Here is a 16,426-nt window from a genome sequence, read left to right as displayed (position 1 = left end):
AATGTTTTCATCAGTAAAATTGGAAAGGATAATCCATGTGTTGATCAAGATGCAATAAATTAATACAAAACTTTAGTTCCTGGACTCTTGCAAGCTATCTGTACACATATGTTTTTACTACTTTTTTCTCATCACCTATTACAGCCCATGGCAGGTAAAATGGACCCAGTAAATATTGCTTGGTTTGGATATACTGAGCACAGAATTTTTTTTTCTAGGCTGTATTGTTGATAAATATGTGAATCATGTAGATATCCTGTCCTCAGATAACTGTTTTCAAGTAAAATAAAAATATACCACAGAGCCTCTAATATAATTTTAATGACTTATCTTCTAAAAATAGTATTAAAATATTTTAAATTTTAAAATTGTATATGTTTAAATATATATAATATATAAAAATATGTTATTACAAAAATATAATATAATAAATTGTTAAACTGTATATATTCAAATTGCAGACAATATAGAACAGATCTCTTCAATCCCTGTGTATGTGCAAGTTCTCAATATCAATGATCATGCTCCTGAGTTCTCTCAATACTATGAGACTTATGTTTGTGAAAATGCAGGCTCTGGTCAGGTAAGGACTCATTATAAATTACAAAATTCAAACAATATATCATTTTTTCATAACATGTAATTCATATATTTTACAATATTTTATATATTATATATTATTAACATTTAATATTTATACTTTATATACTTATTGTAATTCTGTATTATATTATATTCAATAAGTATGAATTATATCTATTAAACTTCATAATATATAATAATTTTGGTCATGCATTCATCTTATTTTGAAACATCAAGAAAAGTAACTTTAGTCTAATTATATTCATTACATGCTTTTATGTTGTGAGCTCCATATGATAATATTTTGTTTTAATTTTTAAAAACATGCAAATTTCACGTTTTGTACTTTACAATTCTTCAAATGTTTTAAAAAATCTGCTAACAATAGTGATTCAGTAGTTTGCCTTTATAGTATATTTATTATTCAGTAGTTCATTTATATTTTGCTAATATAATAAAGAAAAAACTTTCGATTGTGTAGTTTAAATAATCCCATTTTTTTTCTTACTCCTAGTTCAGGTACAGGTAAAATGAGATATAAACATAAATATATGGAGGAAAAATATTTTACAATTTTTTTTGTAGTCTTTAATCATACATCAGATATAGCAACACATAAAACTCAGTTTTATATGAATTACTAGATATGTACACACAAGAACATACTCATTTTGAAATACATTATTACTTCACAATTTATTTCACACACTTTCTTATCTGCTGCTCACTTTTTTATTTGTAAAATTTGATATTGAAATTAGGATGTTATTTATGTACTTCTCAGCTCCAGTACATAATTAACTAACATAATTATCAGGTTTCTTAGAGTACATAAAAGATTATTAAATACCATTGGTTTTCTTTAGAAAAATGGCCACTAATGTCAAAAATTTTACAGTCTAGTGTTCATAGTACTAAATAAGTTTACAGACACTATCAACTCAGTTATTCTAAGTAGCCTTGAATTTATCAACAAAGCTACTCAGGGAACATTTGGATTTTACAAAAGTGGAAATTACATTTTTCTATAAATAAATGGTAGTAGCCAAAGTTATGTTTGATCTTCAATTTCCTGCTATGCTAGCAAATAGGCATATCTTAAGAAACAGGTGTATCTTAACTGTTACTGATTATTAAACTGTAACATAGTGAAAATTGTTAATAGTTCTTGAAATGATTGTAAATTTCATTAAGCTATGTGTATTTTTTAAAATGTTTTCACTGGAAATAATGATCAAATCTTGCCTATAAATATCCCCTAAAATGTTTTGAAAACAGTAATAGAATTGTTATAAACATACAAATGACTTAAAAAAATTAAAGCATTCATTTCTAATGGGTTAGAACCCAAGGATTTGGGGAAAGTAAAGGTGGATATAAAAATTTCTCTACTGTGTTGCAGTTTCCCTAGAACCAAAATTGAACTATTTTAGAATTGTATGGACACACAGCGTAGGGTAGAAGAGATCACAAAAGCAGAATGCACATAAACTGGGAACCATGGTTCCTGCAGAAATTAGGCTTAGATATTTTTCTTCAAACTTGATACCATAAGTTTATTATGTACTTAGAAATTGGACATATCTGATGTTCCCAAGCATTTCAGAAACATCTGGTTACTTAGACATATTGACAAATATAACAAGCGAATTTAAATAATAACGTGTAAATCTAACAAATGATACTTTAAATGTGGCACATCAGTTTCTTAAAATACAAATAATTTTTGAAATGATGTATCTTATAATATTCTAATTAATATATATTAAATTTACATATTGGATCAAACATATTTCTAGAATTAGAGGTAAAATTATGGTTTATATTTATTATTATTGTATTTTATATTTTGAGTATGATTAGCATCTTATATTTTATATTTTGAGTAAGACTAGTACAGTAAATTATTTCATTCATTTTATGTACATATGAAGTGTACATATAAATACAATATAAATGTAGTTAGATTATCCATTGATTAGATAATTTATTTTCAAACTTTTTTAAAAAATAGGCATAATTTATTTCATCTTCTATGCACCTATTTCTGTAAATGTCCCATGTGGTAACTATTTTACCCGAACAAAGTTCTATATAATATTTTTGCATTTTCCTCAATAAATTACTAGATTTATGACAGCAGGGATTCTTAGTGATTTGATTCCATAGTTACATATGTATGCACATATAGTGATTATAATATAAAAAGTACTCAATTCATATGCTTTCAGAAAAAATATATTTCACATGAAACCTGAAAAATAAATTTTACATTTTTTTGTAAATATAAAAAAGTAAAGAAATATGACAACACTAATTATATGGGTATATAGTTCAAAAGAGTAAATCGTATTTTTTATTTATACAAAAATAGATGAATAGTGAAGATTTGTTTCATTATTTTCATTCTTCACACAAGCTTTCATCACACAAACTTTTAAGTTACATGTCTTTTAAATATATATTTCAAAAAAATTTATGAGCAGTGATAAAATAATTCCTCAGATGATGAATTATCATGAAAATATTTAAGACAAGTATCTTGACAATATTCCAGGCATTCAAAACCACCATGTCACTAAGTTACCATAATGTATTCTAGATTTATAGAAGTTTCTACAGACCCATATAGTCATTGAAGATAGAATTTTTTCAATATAAACTAACTTAATAATTGACTGTGCGCGGTGGTTCATGCTGGTAATCCAGCACTTTGGGAAGCCAAGGTGGGTGGATCACGAGGTCAGGAGATGGAGACCATCCTCGTCAACATGGTGAAACCTTATCTCTACTAAAAATACAAAAAAATTAGCCGGGCATGGTGGCGTATACCTGTAGTCCCAGCTACTCGAGAGGCTGAGGCAAGAGAATTTCTTGAACCCAGGAGGCGGACATTGTAGTGAGCTGAGATCACGCCACTGCATGCCAGCCTGGGTGATAGTACAGGACTCCGTCTCATAAATAAATAAATAATAAGCTAATGGCTATTTGTTCTTTGAAGGACCTCTAGAACAACCACAAAAGTGAAATATCAGTGTCTACAGATAAGTAGAACTGATCGAAAGGAAATTCAAATGCTAATGTTTACTGCAATGTGCTGTAAAAGTATTCTCAGTCTTAAACCCCACTGAGGAAGAGAAATGTCTATTGGATGTAATGGCATAGTGCTTTCTTGTGCCCTGCTTAAAGTATAAATGTACAGCTTTATGAAAAAGGGTGTGAAATAAAATACATATATGTATACTATACTTCAAAAGTTTAGGTAACTTAGGTAACTTTCTCAGCATTATGTAGTGTATAAATATCTAAGCCAGAATTAAAATTTATGTTTGTCTCCAAGAATGATAGTGATTTTAACTACATATTCCATGCTAATCATAAAGACTGGCTCTCTTTAGATTATACACACAATTAAAAATACGAAAAAGAGAATTTTCTGTTTATTCAGAAAGAATTCTATTTCTGGGCAAAAATAAAAGGAAGGTCAATTTGACTGGTCCCAAACCCCTTCCTGGGACATGCACTGCTCATACTCATAATAAGGCACATTGGTGAGCCCTATTTTACAATTTCCCTTAAGGATGAATGTCATACATTGTGAAATAATTCTTTCGGAGACTTGCAGATGTCACTATCTGGAAGTCTGTATCAGTTCTATAAGCCTCGGAAAGAATGATACAGTTCCTCCACTGAAGTCCAAGGAGAAGCCAGCAATTTCCTCTCACCCTGCTACATACATTACAGTTTACAAATTGAAATCAGTGGACACATGGTTTGAGTGCTGTCAACGTATATAACATTATGGTAGATACTTTCTTATATATTGAGATGCCTTGTTTTAATAATTCAGGAATTATGGCTATCACAAGCACAAGACTGTCATATTTCCTCCAATGTTGATCACAGAGTTGAATTGACTTGGGTTCAGATTTCTGATTTGAAATTCACTGGGTAGGTTTTGGTTAATACAATTAAAACCAAACACGTAACATTAATATATGCCTCCCAAAGTGCCGCTAAAAAGTTTTTAAAGTGCTGTCAATCTCTTACTCATTCCTAAAGTGAAATATTAATATATGAACACGAAAACCAATGAAGCAATCTCTAAGAAAATGTTTGCTTTCAAAGGTAATAAAGCATAATGCATGTAATTGAAATGGTTTACTTGCGAACCATAATTATCTTAATTTGATATATCTATATAAGTAGTTTTTAGAAATTATTACAAAGGGTAGCAAAATTTATTTTATTAGGTTCACCATAATCTTAACAAGAATATTAAATGGTTGTGATAAGGAAACTCCTAAGAACATTCTATTTAGAAGTAAATAGAGGAAATGTTTAAACATAAGGAACAGTTAATCACCAAAATGAGAAAGTGTCTACACCATTAGAACACAAATTGTGAAATATATGTGTCCGATAAACTAAATAATGTAAATTCTGGATTAAGCCAAGATAAAATCAAGCAGGCAACTTGGTGGCACGAACAAACTACAAAACTACTTTGACACCTCTCCACCTTGGAATGAGGAAATGACAGTAAAGAGAAACGTGGCACCTTCTTTTGATACGACCTCAGCCTGAAATTTCTGAAAACGAATTGCTTAAAATAAAATTGGGGCAGAATAAAACATGAAGGCCATGAAATTAAGAGAGTGGTGGTAAGAAATAAAAAGCTTCTTAATACCAAAATCTGTAAGGAGAGTATGTGCTTAGGATGATAAGGATGATAGACTTGGCGTGGATTTGTTTCTATTAAGAAACCCAAAATGTAGTTCACTCTTTCCACTTCCCTAGGATATTCTTTATTTATTTTTTAACATTTTTAAATTAACAAATACAAACAGTACATATTTATGGTGCATGATGATGCTTATAAATATGCACAAACACACACACACTCATTGTGAAATGGCTAAATCAAGTTAATTAACATATCCATTACCCACATACTTGTTTTTTTGTGAAGAGAATACTTAAAATCCATTCTGAGCAATTTTGAATAATACAGTATGTTGTTATTAACCACAGTTAACTGTTATTACCTATATAAGATCAATCTTTTAAACTTGCTTTTCTTGTCTAAGTGAAACTTTGTATTCATTATCCACACTATTTTTTTTAAAAAGGACCAGGCTTCTTCAATGTTCCAAAGCAGCAGCACAATAATTCTCTTGAAAAATATTTACATGTGCCCATGCATGAGTGCACACACACACACACACACACACGTTAAAAAGAAAAAGAAAAAAGCATGCTATCGACATCACGAAATGAATTACAAAAAGAACAAAGAATGTTTAGAAAAATAGATCCTGACACAATCATGTCAGTCTGTGTACTTTAGACAACATATTAGTCTTTGATTGCTTACATGGTTTCTGGTACAGCAATATATTCTGGGCTCTGCCACTGATCAATTTATTGCTTCTTGGTGCACATTAATGCCTCAGTACCTGCTTAGCAAGGTCCTGCGCTGTGCACAGGGATTGCCCACCTTCTCGCCCCCTCCTCACTTTCTACCCTCCGCCACCCCCCTCCCCCCATCTTTTCTCCTTTCCAGTGAGTGCAAGGTTGAGCCTTGTCAGTAGAGGGCGGTGGATAAACATTGCAGGAGGAAGACTTCACTTCTTGGTTCCAGTGTGTGGAATCTGCTTTTCCCTTTGTCTGGCTGCATGGTCAGCTGTCTGGATGTTCGGGGATTTGCGCGGTGCTTTGCCCAGACACACACATACGGACCCTAAAGTACCAAATGCACAGGCACTTGGTAATCCAACCACTCCAGCCTGGGCTCTTGACAACTGCCTTGAGACCCCATTGTAAACAGAGTGTGTTCCAGGCCTGGCAATGCAGTGTGCGCCACATCCTGCAATTTTATCCTCTAGCCCATTGGTACCGTGGAGGGTTGTTTCTGCCTTCCTGAGGAGTGTGGGCTAGAATGTGAACCCAAGCAATCTGTGACCGTCTTTGCCATAGGGAATGCTGCAGCTGCACCTCTTCCGGGATGGCTGAAGCTGGTCCCAGGGAGAAGGCTTTCCTCTCACGTTTGTCTGTCCTCCGATATTTTCTCAGAGCCTCAGGATACCCTTTAGAGTTCTTACATCTTAACGGTTGCTCTGATATAGTAGCTTACAATTCTATTAGAATACCTCCTTTCAAATGATCATGTGATTTTGCTTCTGTTGGACCCAGGCTGATATGGAGGCAGACCTTTCACATTTCCTGTTCTAGATATGGAATCAGTCATTTTCTGTGATTTGTCAGTGAGGAATTGCAGAAAATACAGATGGAATTGTCAGTAAACAAAGTCGGAAAACCTGTCCAAGAAAATCCTACACTTTCTCTTCTATTTTTAGTAAGCCCGCACTAAAGAAAATTTTATCTCATTTTGTCTTTTCTGTGATTTTTCTTTTTTTTTTTCAATTATTTTTAGTAAGCATAAATATAAGTAAGTTTGTTAGAAAAATGTATCATACAGGATTTTTCAGAGGGTTTAACTATTGCAAATATTTATAGGTAAATACATTTTTTTCTCTCAAATTACAACAATCTTACATATAGTTCAGCACTAGTTTCCAAATATCCCTATGGAAAGTTATTAAGTAATTTATTTTTTTAAGGCCAAAATATTTCGTATGTCTAATAAGTACATAAATCCTAGGAACTGTACAGAACTTTTTAAGCTTACGTGTGTTAGAATTAGTATGAAACATTAAAAAGTAATAATACCAAAAAGAAGAATATATATATATATATTTTATATATATATATATATAAAATATATACTTAAAGAATAAGGAAGCAAATATTTTAAAATGTTTGAAAGTATGGAGACCATTAACAATCTTTTCTATTGCAAATAACTACATGAATCCTGTAACTTTTTGGCAGACTAATACATTTTAATTAAAAATAAAGGCAGGAAGGGCATGATGGCTCACACCTGTTATACCAGCAATTTGGGAGGCTGAGGTAAGAGAATGGCTCAAGCCCAGGAGTTCAAGACCAGCCTGGGCCACATAGTGAAATCCCATCTCCATAAATTTATTTTTTTTAATTAGTTGGATGCAGTGATGCGTGCCTGCAGTCACAGCTACCAAGGAGGCTGAGGCAGGAAGATCACTTGAGCCCAGGAGTTCAAAGCTGCAATGAGCTATGATGGCATTATTGCACTCTAGCCTGAGTGGCAAAGTAAGAACATGTCTCAAAAACAAACAAACAGAAATGAAGACAAGAGATAAGTGAAAAGATAATTATTTGCAAAATCCTGAATAAGTCATTCTGTCCTCAGTATGCAAGAGTATTTGCTGGTTGATAAGAAACAATCTTTATAAAAGTTAGTTCCTCAGTGTTGATGTAGTAAATGATTTAATGCAAACCCCAGGGGTAACTTTGCCAATGAAGAAGTTTTCAAGCATTCTGTATCCCTTACAGATGATGTATTTATCAATCTGAATGTTTTCACCAAGGTAAGAGTACTATGGAAGCTTTCCCAAATTATTATCCATAATATGCATTCATAGAAATCAACATTTAAAAATTTATCAAATTCAGAAACCACATTCTATTTATTACTAACATTCATAGGGAGTGAACATTTTTAGTAAATGGATTCATAGATTGGTTTGATGAATTACTTGTGTGTATAGCAATTCCAGCTAGTATGTAAAAATGTATATACAATGAAAGCATATATTTTGAGTAAAAGATCATTTTTATTAAAAATAATAACCAAAGTAATGGGTGTTTTGAGACACTATCTAATAAAGCACCCTACACCGAATAAAAAGAAAATCGGTCTTTCAAAGTACCTCCTAGATTAATAAAACAACCAGATTAATATCTTGAAATAACATAATTGAAGGCAGTAAGATTACATAACAATCAATAAATAATCTGCAAGAGCAATGTTTTCTCATATTACCTTTATTTTAATTTCAAGGTTATCAGATTACCAGGCTTTAAGACTTCTATTGACAAATAATTAAAGCAAAAAATTATTTGAATTATGAAAGTTCTTATTTTAAAGTTTGTGTTGTGATTATGAGGTTGTCCATGAAATTTCCTGGTTTATTTTTTGTTATGCAAATCTATAAATAGCTAGAGTTGGCAAAATATAGAATTTTAAAACAATATAAAATTTTCCAAATGTGTTCAATGAAGATATGTAGATCTTAAAACTATGTTGTACTATATACAATATTTTCTTTACTCTTTTGAAAACAAATTGCTGATCTCCAAGAATAATTCGGAACTTGTTCATGATGGATTTATTTGGATATTTTGAAGATTGCTTAGCTGTGCTCCAGTGTTAGAAAACTAAAAAGATAAGCTATTTTCTTCCAGCTAATTATCATTCTTGGTCCCAGTGTGACTGAAGTTTAAAAAGATAGGTGTTCAATAACTCAGACTGCTCTATTTTTCTTTTGACTGGAATTATGCACCACATTACTCATTTACTCTTAAGCAGTACATAGCACACAGCTTTCCAATGATAGCTGAGTGCATCATTGTGAATTTGCCTCTTTTACCCTTTGAGAAAAATGAGTCGGATTGCAAAATAATCTTTGTTCTCGTTTTCTATTCTGTACATGTCCTTTGTTTTTCATTTCTTTGTTAGGTTTTGTTTTGTCCCATGTTTTTGAAAGGCAAAGTGGTTCTTTAGAGAGGATTGCAAAAACATTTGTTTTCTAGTGTTAAGTTCCTGGCATTGTATAGGCTGATTGGTATTCTTGATTATTGTCTAAAAATCACATGTATAGAAATCATAAGGATTAATACGAATATATTTCCCCTTATTGAGAAAGAAACATCAAACACAATAAGCAAAAAATAACAAAAATATTACATAGTGCAATAGCAAAAGATCTCTGTCACTCATCCACACTTCTGCAATTAGATGATAATATCTTAACCATGCTGAATACCAACCTCCCCATTTCAAAAATAATAATACAACTTCTGTTCTACAATCTCTATCTGCTAAGGCAAAGATAAAAAAAAAAAAACAAAAGAAAGTAGGTGAAGAGGATTATGTTACAAGTTGTTTTGTTAATATTAACAATGACAATTAAGGGTCATGTCAAACAGGTTCTTAACATGGGGTTCATTCTCTTCTAAGAGATCTGAATGAGCTATAAGGTGTCTATGTACACTTGATAGGGCAGAGAAACAACATTGTCAACATCTGTTGGCAATGAGGGTGGAGCAGGTTAATAATGTCATTCATCAGATATTTAAGGGAGTCAAATTAAAAACAAAGTAAACGAACATTAAGAATTCCACTTTAAACATATTATAGAGGTTGATTTTTTTTGTTTTGTCACCATACACATGTGATATTAATAATGTACTACAGATACATAAAATGTAACCATTGGTTTAGCTGAAAGAAGTATTTGAGAGACTCTATGAGTTTTATATTTTCTTCTGGATCTATAATCATTTCAAAATACGAGGTTGTTTTAAAGTCATTAGACTGGAATTAAAGAAAATAAAATAATGTAAGAAAAATAGAAAAATGATTAAAACAATTATAATTAATATTACTGAGAATATTTCAGAGAGGCTTCTAAGAAATATTTTAGGTCAAGAGACTTGTAAAATTGAGTTTCAAAGTTTCAATTAATTTTCATGTTACTTAAACTTTTCTAAAAATAATATTTTAGAAAGTTAACAAAATAAAATGCTTTGAAATCTATAAATGTTTTACATATCAAGTCAAAGGAACGAAATGATACACATAAAAATTATATATATAAACTTTTCATTTGATTCCAAGAAGCCCTTAGATAAAATTAAACCTAAATTCTGGGTAATAAATATAACAGGTCAAAAGGCACACATAATACATATAATAGTGATAAAATATTACAGTCCTCAATCAATAATCAAAACTTTAATATTGAAACTGATGAGTTAATACATTTAAAACAGTAATTAGAAATCAGTGCCTTCTCTTACACTATTATTTCTTGGAGTTCTGAAGCTGAATTTCATACAACATATAAAGTACACATAAAATAAAGTTACTTAAAAGAAGAACAATTATTTGAATATATGATTATGTCATGCAATGCTTCCAAATAAATGATACAATTTAAAATTTTCCTGTAGCCTCATTTAAAAACATAAAAAGCACAGATAAAGTTAATTTTAATAATGTTTATTTGATAAAATATATTCAAAATATCATTTTCACATATACTTAAAATCATTAACAGAATATTTAATATTTTATACATATTTTTATTTTATGAAGATGACTCTCCACAGGCTCAAACTGCTAGAGAAAATGACAGGTAAAAACATGTTTTATATCTATCTTCTTTGGATAGATAATAAATTAATCATAAAAAATAAAAATTCCAGATTAGTCACACCCTACTCTGGAGGAAATCAAATGTTAACTCAAAGACCTATATGGGTAAACAGAATTTTGGGTTTTGTTCTTAATGTGTACGTGGCTGAGGTGGGGATGAGAAGAAGAAGAGAACTTTCAGCAATTTGCAAAATATTAATATAATAAATGAGCTGACATCAGGGTAATTTGCCTTTGCTATTTGGTGCAAATAGGTTATCATTTTTCAAATCAATGAGTGCCATTATCTTGACTGATATTAAATGTCTTTTTTGGAGGCAAAGTATAATATCGATAATTTTCAGATTTGCTCATAACAATATTTTGTCTAATTAAAGGCATTTACCTTGTCTTCATGTAAAAATTTTCTTTTGCATAAATTTCAGTGATTGCATTTTATGATCTATGGTTCTGTTCTCTTTCTTTAACTTTTGTGTTCAAAAGTTTTCCTGAACCTATTATTTCTTCTTTCATCCACTTCCTCCTCTCAGCTACAGTTCATATCCAAATAACTGTATTTCTGTCTGATTTTTCTATTTTAAGCTATGTGTCCGACTAACCTGAGAAAACAACTCAAGTGTTCTATGGTTATGCCAAAATTGCTCCTAAGCCTTCCCTTTTTTCAGTATCCCTAAGAAAATTATTATAATATCAAGTTTTGCAAGAAAACTAACGTGAACATCATTTAAAATTAATTCTAGTTTTTATTCTCCATATCCAGTCAATTATCAGGTTCTGTTGTTCCCATACCCTCCATATGTCTTTAATATATCAATTTCTCTCTACCATCATTCTTTCTACCCTAATAGGGACCTATCTCCTCTTCTACAGTGAACCTCACCTAAGCAGGTCTGCAGAGGGATGTTCCTGTAAAATCAAACTTTGCTTCATCCAATCTCACAGCACATATGCAGCAATATATCAGTTTTATAAATCAATTATATTTATTAGGTAAGTCTGTAGTCATGCAGTTTTCAGTAGAGTCAGATTTTACTGAATGGAAAATAGTGAGCAGCATATATAGCTCTCTTGAAAATGGTGAAAAAACATTACTTTTGTCACATCATGTGAAGCTCAGCATACCCTTAGGCAAATTCTGGGACTCAGGAGCTGTAACTGTATTTGAAGCATACTGTACCGTCCTCAATTTATAAACACTGTTCAGTAATTTATATATTGTTTCTCATTAAAAATAACACATTCTGTAATTGAGATTGTAAGGGGTTTTTTTGTTGTGTTTTTGTTTTGTATATCACATAAAGAGATTTTGATTAGCAAGCAGTTGCTCATTAGGATCGTGATAATAGCTTGTGGACTAGATTCTCTATTTTCAGGCCTACGCCAAGGATGTCCTCAGAAGGAGCATTCTAAAATGCAGTTCTTTCCCTGGAACCATGAGATCCCAATAAAAGTCATGATCATGTCATTCCCAACTTAGAACCTGGGAGTGTCCCTCAGTATGAAGTTGAAACTCTTTAATATACCCACAGTGTATCCCCTGCTCACTTTTGCAGTATGACTTTCTAAATTCAGAATAAATACCAGGTTCTCTAACCTCCCCCTACAGTGTTTAAATATTAAGTATTTTAGGTGTTTATAACTTGTATTATATAATTTAGGTATTCTGCACTCCCTCAGTACTTTTTAAGTATGCAATTCTGCTTGGTCTTCTATACCACTAGAATGTGAACATTGGTGACAGAGACTGACTTTATCCATCATTGTACCCCCAGGGCATAGGATTGCTTGGCATGCTGTCAGTACTAATGAAATGCATCTTAAATGGATACATTTAAGATACAAATGAGATATTTTACAATTTAATATTTTTTTCATATACATGCTGAATTTCTGTCAATTTTATAAAGCATACTTGAAATATTACCTTTAAAAAGGAAACTTAGAAAATACATATTGAGATAAAAATCTAGAAATGTGTATTTTTCTATTGACTATATAGATTTCTACAATTTAATGGCAAAACAATTATGATGTCTATGGCATTTTAATATATATAATGCAACTTTGTGAAAAGTCCTTTTAGAAAACTTAGAGTATCCCAGTTCTATACACATCTAAAATATTATGCTATAATGAGCTTTTCAAAATTTTTCTTCTAATATTTTGCTAAACAAAGAAAGAAAACAAGCATACTACAATCTAGATTTTTCTTGTTGGTTCTAATTCTATTAGTGCATTATTTTGCATTTTGTCTCTGAACAGATGTTTCAACAATATTTTTTAGTTTTATGGATTTATTTTGTCAAAACATGTAATTTAAAATTATTTATTCATTAGAGTAGTATAAAAAGTGATGGTCTTATACATATTTTTGGTTAATAATTTCTTGGCAATAGGAGACAACTTGCATCTTTAGTATGATACCACATATACCTACCTAGAATAACTAAATAAGCAACTCAGATATTTAAGAAAATCTTTCCAAGTATTCATTTATTGCATCTGTAAATTTTTGTTTAACATTTTTATATTGAGAAGCATTGTTTATTAACTGCATTTCAAGGAAATTGATAATGTATATAAATTAATGCTTGGTATTTGTATATTGACTTAAAGTTCATGTTGCAATTTATAGTTTATATTCTTATTCGACAATTTATTCATTGACTAATTCTGGAAGTGGGTTTCATTGTGATCTGCCATGAAGGTGAGGAAACAGACACAAATGTATTGCTTGCTCTAAATCATTGTGTATAAGAGTTGCATCTTAAACTACCTGTCCATCAATTGCATGTTTAATAAGAACCATATTTTTAGTTTGACGAATGTCAATGTGAGTGTTGGGCTTATTTTTGACTCAGGATAATTAATCTGGCATGATATTTTAGTAAGCTGGCCCATGTGCAATTTCTTTTTCTTAAAAACATATAGTGCATAATGATTAATAGCAGGCAAATGATTACTTTATTTTCCTGATTATCTTTCAAGTCAAATCATGATTATAGTCTCATAAAATAGCTAAATTGAAACTTATGAAACTTCCAATAGTTGGTCATCTTTGACTTACAAAATATTAATTTAATATATTTCTACCTAATATTTGCTCTCTTTGCCTTCATGAATTTTTCATGGTATTCTTTGCTTAGGATCACACTTTTTTCACCAATTCATATTTTTATTCAAGTATTAGCTCATTGGCTGTACTCTTACCCTAGAAAAGTTTCCCTTTCTCCCATATCAAAACATATTATTTTCTTCTATTTTTAACAATTATTCTGGTCTTTATAAAATTATATTACTTACTTCCCTGTCATTATGTTTCATGAGATATGTTTTTACTTGCTTTTGAAATTCCATACTTTTTACAATACCATGTTGTATGCAAATCTGGTAAGACAAGAACAGGTCTAGGGCATGAACAATATGTGCTAGAAGATTACACTTACTACTCATATTTCACATTGCCCATAACATCAGCTTACATTCTAATTCTGGCCCAGCCAATTTAATTACCTGAGACACTTAGCATATGTGAAACTTAATATAAACATTCATAACATGGGAACAATAACAGGATTTATTTTAAAGGACCATTGTGAAGATTATCTAAGTTAATGCATAGAACAGAACCTGGTCCATAGGTAAGTTCTTATTAAATTGTAGTTAGTTTTCGATTCTTGGCACTTACACAATATGCTTCTATTATACCTTTCAATGCACTGTATATAGAGCACTGAATGTATCATGTCAGAATTAAATTGGCCAAAATTCTTCCTAGAGAGCAAAAAGATAATTAAAAATCTGAGCTTTCAGAATTTTTCATAATTTGGAGTTATTTTCATTTCCTCTTTTCCCAATCTCTAAAGCCATGGCTGTTCTTGGTATATACTTTTATCTTTTAATTTATCTTTATCCCTTTCATAAATTTGTAAGGCCAGCGATAGGTCCCAGATAAAGACATGTAAGTAAACAGCAACCAATGCAACAAATAAATGTTTTTCTTAGAATTTTAATTTAAAATTAAAATTAAAACCTTTTCATTGTTATATTTAAAGGAAAAATAAATATCCTCTGTCAAGATTTATGAATACATTAATGCAGTCCCTTTATTAGAGATATGCATATATTTTTAAGTGCATCTGTTTAAGATAAATTCAATAAAATTCATAATATTTGATATATGACTGATACTATGTCAGTGGCTTCCTATTTCTGTAAAACAATTATGAAAGCTGGTAAAACATATCTTATTGGAAGCCCAACTTACAGAGCAAATATAAGTGGAGACATGTTCATTAAAAAGGGGGCAGACTGTTGAAGCCCTGCTCATTCAGTTTCCTGTACTTATGTATAAGGTATTTTGATTCAATAAAAGTCTTTTGAAACACATATAGTGTATCTCTAGTCTTCTTAAGCCTTTATTCCCCAAAAGGAGACATCTGCAACATTTAGTCAGATGCTCATGTTTGATACAGAACATCAGGCAGTGAAATAAAATATTCCTTATCTGAACACTGTAACCACATATGCCAGCAAGATAAACAGAAATTCTATACTTTGCTATCAATCTTACTTCAGCAAATATGCATATAAAGATATTCATATGCATATTACTAACAATATTCAGGACACAGTGGTATGCAAAACCTCAACAAGAGAATATTTTCATGAGGAATACATAATAGACATAGAAACACATAATGGTTTGTCACGTGACAAACTCTTTGAGAACCCGAGGCCTATAACCCTGAAAAGGAACCCTGCAGGTTAAGTATTCGTATTCTTTTTTTCAAGGTTAAAAACTTGTAAATGGCAAAGCCAGGATTCGGAATTTTGGGTTTCCAAGCCCCTGCTTTTTACCCAGCCTTGACAAAATTCTATGCTACTCCAAAATAAAGGCTTTACCTTAATACAAATCAATATCCACATGTATAATTATAAGCATGGATTGAATAAAATATGTTTTGTTAGATTACTTAACACTAAATGAATATTATTTTATTAGTAATGCGAGTTAAAATTAAATCAATCTAAAAAAGTAATATACAGATCATATTATTTCCTAATGTTCTTTATGCTCCTGAAGACATAATCTATTTTTTTGAAGTATAACATAAATCTGGGTTTGTCATCTAGCATCTGAGTCTATTTTTGTCTGACATATTGTTAAAAGCATTTTAATTCTAGAAAATTCAAAACAATAACTTCTATAATCAATTTACTTTAATTTCCAGAATTAATCACAATCTCACTATGTGATCTTGACAACATATCTTTTTCAACAATAATAAACTGTTTGACTGACACATTCATGTCTTGAAAGAAGAAAATTAATTGAGAATGAATTTGTTTATATCTGCATTACTTCACTGTTTTATTATCTGAGATATAGAGATGAACTTATTTGATGTGAAACACTTTCCTATAATCATTATGGGTCAAAGGAAATTATGTATTTTGCCCCTACATTTTAAATGTGTTATTTCCTCAAATCAATTAAAAATCTCATTACTTTAGCAA

General features: G+C 30.7%; 1 protein-coding gene across 3 annotated transcripts in view; it reads left to right on the top strand.

The window, feature by feature from the left end:
- Nucleotides 1-16,426, top strand: part of CDH19 (cadherin 19) — a 97,914-nt gene that overhangs the window by 71,627 nt on the left and 9,861 nt on the right. For all 3 annotated transcript variants that reach the window (XM_008979947.5, XM_002757317.6, XM_035271306.3), the window contains exon 9: nucleotides 462-583. In XM_008979947.5, the coding sequence (XP_008978195.4) occupies nucleotides 462-583 (122 nt within the window). The remainder of the gene's footprint in view (nucleotides 1-461; nucleotides 584-16,426) is intronic.

This window comes from Callithrix jacchus, chromosome 13 (genome assembly GCF_049354715.1).
Source record: "Callithrix jacchus isolate 240 chromosome 13, calJac240_pri, whole genome shotgun sequence".
NCBI lineage: Eukaryota > Metazoa > Chordata > Mammalia > Primates > Cebidae > Callithrix > Callithrix jacchus.
This window is presented reverse-complemented; position numbering and strand designations above follow the sequence as displayed.